The sequence below is a fragment of the Athene cunicularia genome (assembly GCF_003259725.1).
Source record: "Athene cunicularia isolate RWA chromosome 28 unlocalized genomic scaffold, athCun1 chr28_part2, whole genome shotgun sequence".
Classification (NCBI taxonomy): Eukaryota; Metazoa; Chordata; class Aves; order Strigiformes; family Strigidae; genus Athene; species Athene cunicularia.
In genome coordinates, this window is record NW_020799140.1 from 812,283 (window position 1) to 816,615 (window position 4,333).

Sequence of the window (4,333 nt, forward strand, 5' to 3'; positions counted from 1 at the left end):
GGGGGGGGGGGGGTGTCTTCCTCCCGCTGAGCACACCAGAGCGCTCTGGAGTGACACTGGGAAGCCCTCGGAGCGACAGGGTCGCTGGCCCAGCTTGGCTGCTGGAGCATCTCACGCAGGACGGGCGCTCGCTGCCGCCGTCCTTCCCAGCACGGAGAGAGGAGCCCACACGCAGGGGACAGCGGCCACTCTGCAGCCCCGTGGCGAGCCGGGCAGCGTGCCACGCCACGTGGAGTTGGCCCCTGAGGACGGAGACACGACAACGGGGGAAGGCGAGGGCGAAATCACCCCGCTCCCCAGACCTGCGGCGGTTTGCACCTGCAGCGGCGGTGGCTCCAGCGCGGGGAGACGCTGCGCGGGGACGGGGATCCTGCTGCCAGTCGTGGCTTCTGAGGGCTGGAGCGAGCGCGTGTGCCAGCAGCTGCTCCCCTTCCTGCCGCCTCGGGCTCCGCTGCCCACTGCCAGCGTCCGCGGGTCCATCTGCTCTAAGGTCGCCGGGCGCCGTGTCCTGCTGCTGCCTCCGCCTCCTCCCAGTCCGCCAGCTTTGCTCAGTTCACCGTTGTCCAGCGCTGCCCCTGGAAGCGCCTCTGACGGCGGGTCCTCGCTCAGACGCGTGGGCAAGAGGCGCTTTCCTCCACCCTGGGCTTTCCTCTTGCATCCGTGTTGCTTCTTTGCTTACCTTGAAAGCGCCCTAGTCCCTCGGTTCTCTTCCACCCCCCAAGGCAGCTCATCCTCCCCATCACGATGCTCCGGGCCAGCCGTGGGGCACCGCGGCCTCTGGGATTCTCCGGGAGTAAAGCAAATCTTGCAGAGACCCTTGATGGACCTCGGACACCTCCCGGGAGCAGCGGGAGCACGGCTGAGGGACACTGCTGCAACTCGCTCTGCTGTTTAACTTCCTTTTCCCAAATCAGAAGTGGCCAAAGCAAAGAGATGGTGAATTCAGCACAAGAGTTTGTTTGTTTTTTTATAATGGAAGGTACAAGCCAGGCAAGGAAGAACATCCCCTCGCTGTGGCTACATTCGCTTTTAGTGGCTTTCAGAGCCGAATCTGAGAATTCCTCTCTTTATATCCAGTCTCTCTTAATACAATTTTAATATTCTGGTTGATCCTAAAGATGCAACGTTAACTATAGAAACAGCAGCAGAAAAGCGTGGGGTACAAGACATTTTTTTTATACAAAAAAAAATTCTTTTCGTTGCTTACAAAACATATGCAAAAGAAGCTAAAAAAAACCAAAAGGCATCGCTATTTGTTCTACATAAAAAATCTCATAACTAATGTTCTTTTTTTTTAAAAAAGAAATATCAAGCTTAGGCACAATTTTGCTGCTGGCTGCTTGTGAACAAGCCAAGAGAACACGCCACCCCCTCCTAACTGAGTGATATGTATTGACTGTTCTGCACTTTATACTTAAGGCAATTTTTTGTTTTCATTTTGCTTTTGACAAAGTGTTTTCTCCACCCCTTACGTCATGCCAGGATCCGTCCACGTGTGTCAGTATTAGCAGTACTAAAGTTTATGGTTCGAGAAGGTTGCAGGTCACACCGAGGGTTTTCTTCCTACAGATCTCTGTATCCAGAGGAACAAAAAGATCTACAAATAAAAAAAAAAAAAAAAAAAAAAAAAAAAAGCCTGAAGTGAGAGAAACCCAAATGAGAATTAAAACTCTGCTCCTCACGTGGTGGGGGCCGCAAGGTTCCCCTACCACAGCCTCATCTCTGCAGTGGAGCGGAGGCATGAGCTCGCTATTCTGCCCAGACACTGGCTTTGCCTTTTATTTTTATTTTTTTTTCCCCCTCAGGGCAGCCCCAGGCGCCCACCAGCCCAGTGGGGGATGTTGGGGGACCGCAGCCCCATGCCGGGGGAGCCTCTGGGCCACCACTCCCGGGTCTGCTCGGTCCCCCAGCGACACCCCTGCCCCGCTCAGGCCAAATGGGCTCAGCCGCTCCTGGCCGAGCACGGGGTTCCCTTAAAAACGGGGACAGCCCAGCAGAGTCTGCGTCTGCCACGGTCTCGCTGGGGGAAATTTCACCTTTTGTGTCTTCCTGGGAACTTCTGGGATCTGCCCATTCCCTCCTCCAGAGCCACCTGGCAAAGGAGTTGCTGGTTTCCAGTAGCTAACTGGGGCAGGGCTGGGAGGGGCAGAGCAGAGCAGAGCTGAGCTGGCTCAGGCTGGTGAGAGCACCAAAACCCTCCGACCCGGCTACGGGGCTGCACCCCTGCTGTGGGCAGAGGCGCCGGGTGCCCACGGGCAAGCCAACAACACGCACGGGCAAGTCATTCGCTTCGCGTAAATTACGAAGGACGTTGGCTGGCGCCGGACGAGCGGGGCTGAGCAGCCAAAGCAGAGCAGTGAGCGTCGGCAAGGGGTCGGACCCGCAGCGGGGTGCTGGGATCACGGGGCAGGGGGACGATACCTTTACATGTGTCCGACAGGGTTGTGACCATCTCCTAGACCAGGATGTGAAGCTGAAAGTGTCATCTGGGGATCTCCTACTACTCCGGACACTTTCTCCTCTTCCCGACGCTTCAAGCAGGCTGCTTTAGGGTTCAGATTGCGCTCTATGCCAAAAACAGCAAGGGAGGGAGGGAAGCAACCTCAGTTTGGGCAACAGCACCGTGCACAGCGGCAGCATCCGAAACAGAGAGCGGGGACAGAGTCCCAGGATAGACACACGGGACCATGCAAGGAAACAACAGTACAAGCTGCTCCTTGCAGTGGCTGCAGTAACTTGGCGGGACCCCTGCGAGAGCAAAACCCCATGCCCGGCTGAAACACCACGCCAATTTAAACATGTGCTCGCTTTCAGAAAACCCCAAGTGCCTCAGCCAGCTCCGGGAGTTGAGGACTGAGTTTTCCAAAGCTGCTTAATGGGATCCAGGTGCCAAATTCCCATTAAGCGTAAAGAGAGACGGACAGAGCGGCCTCGAATCCACCCCAGGGCCAGGGCTTTGGAAAGCTCAGCCTGGCGTGAGGGTGCAGACGATGCAAACACCCCACCTCGCCCCGAAAGCAGGAGTCACAACAGAGATGCACGCGCACGCAGAGATGTGGGGGGAGAGAAAGGCCCCGAAATGCACCTGCCAGCTGGTACCATACCTCGTACTTGCTGCTCCAGGCCCAGAATGACCTGCACCGCTTGCTGTAGGATGATCAGTTTGGTCTGTGCTTTGTCCGTTTTTAAGTGCATCTGACACATGCGTCCCAGTTCTTTAAAGGCCTCGTTAATGTCCCGCACACGCACCCTTTCCCTGGCGTTATTGGCCATTCTCCTCTCCCGGTCCCTCAGATCTTTGTCTTCCAGTGACAAGGCCTCGTCTGTACTGCTGGGTTCATAGCACCACAGGGATTAGTCAGGGGGGTGGTACCAAGGGGAGGGGGGGGCTATACGTTGCCGTGCTGGTAGTGCTTCTGGTGTCCACTGGAAACGGCTCAAACAGCCTCACTTTGCAAAGCCAATTCGTCTCGGGCGCTTCCTGGTGCGACCCGGGCTACCGGGGCTGCGCCTCTGCGAGCCCACGTGAAGGTGCTGCCAGCACGGGGCCGGGCTCCCGCGGGGCTGGGAAGTGCTGCTGGCGGGGAGGGTGGGCAGTGGGTGCAGTACCGACACCGACACCTTCTCCCCTCTGCAAAATTTTGCCTTTCTGTTCGTTTCTGGCTGAAAAACTAAAAGGCTGGGAGCGGGGTGGGTGGTGTCTCAGTCAAAAACACTGGGTTCATCCCCCAGGGAAAGACTTTCTGGCAGAAAGCAAATCCCTCTTTGTAAGATTTCCTTCAGCAATCCCATCTGCAGCAAATCCTCCCAGTGAAGGCGTTTCAGGGAGCCTGGCCTGGCACCCTCTTAGGGGTGGGGGGCAGCAACGAGAGCAGGAGCCAAGTGCCCGGCTGCTGCTGAGGGTCAGCCTCGGATGCAGCCACTGAATCCGGGTCTTTCAACACAGCCAAAATCACTCCGGAAAGGGGTGATTTTTCTTTTCCAGGCACAGACAGGAGCTTTGGGGAGAGCATCCACCACTGGCAGCACCCCAGGCGTGCCCAAAACGGGCAGGGACCATGGGGGAAGGCAGAGTCGTGCTGGCAGCACCTTAAACCATGGCCTCGCCCGCAGCCCGTCCCCTCCAAACCCCCAATTTACTGTACAGACGACCTTCTCCCCCAGAGCAAAAATTCTTGCAGGAAAGACACCTGTGTGAGGAGGGTCCTCGGGTGAGACCTGGCACTGGGACAGACTGTGGCCTTCAGCTCCAGGGGAGCCAAGTGGGGATAAGCCTTCACCGAAGAGGGGCCGCAGAGTCAGAGCCTTCCTGGGTGTGCCGGGGGGGGGGGTC

At 57.2% G+C, this 4,333-nt stretch overlaps 1 protein-coding gene across 1 annotated transcript in view; it reads right to left on the reverse strand.

The window, feature by feature from the left end:
- Nucleotides 1–1,484: 1,484 nt before the first annotated feature.
- TCF3 (transcription factor 3) overlaps nucleotides 1,485–4,333 on the reverse strand; it is a 59,258-nt gene continuing 56,409 nt past the window's right edge. The window contains exons 16-18 of the mRNA XM_026865144.1: nucleotides 3,105–3,331; nucleotides 2,422–2,566; nucleotides 1,485–1,597 (exon numbers count right to left, since the gene is read on the reverse strand). Coding sequence (XP_026720945.1) covers nucleotides 2,424–2,566; nucleotides 3,105–3,331 — 370 coding nt within the window. The 3' untranslated portion in view covers nucleotides 1,485–1,597; nucleotides 2,422–2,423. The remainder of the gene's footprint in view (nucleotides 1,598–2,421; nucleotides 2,567–3,104; nucleotides 3,332–4,333) is intronic.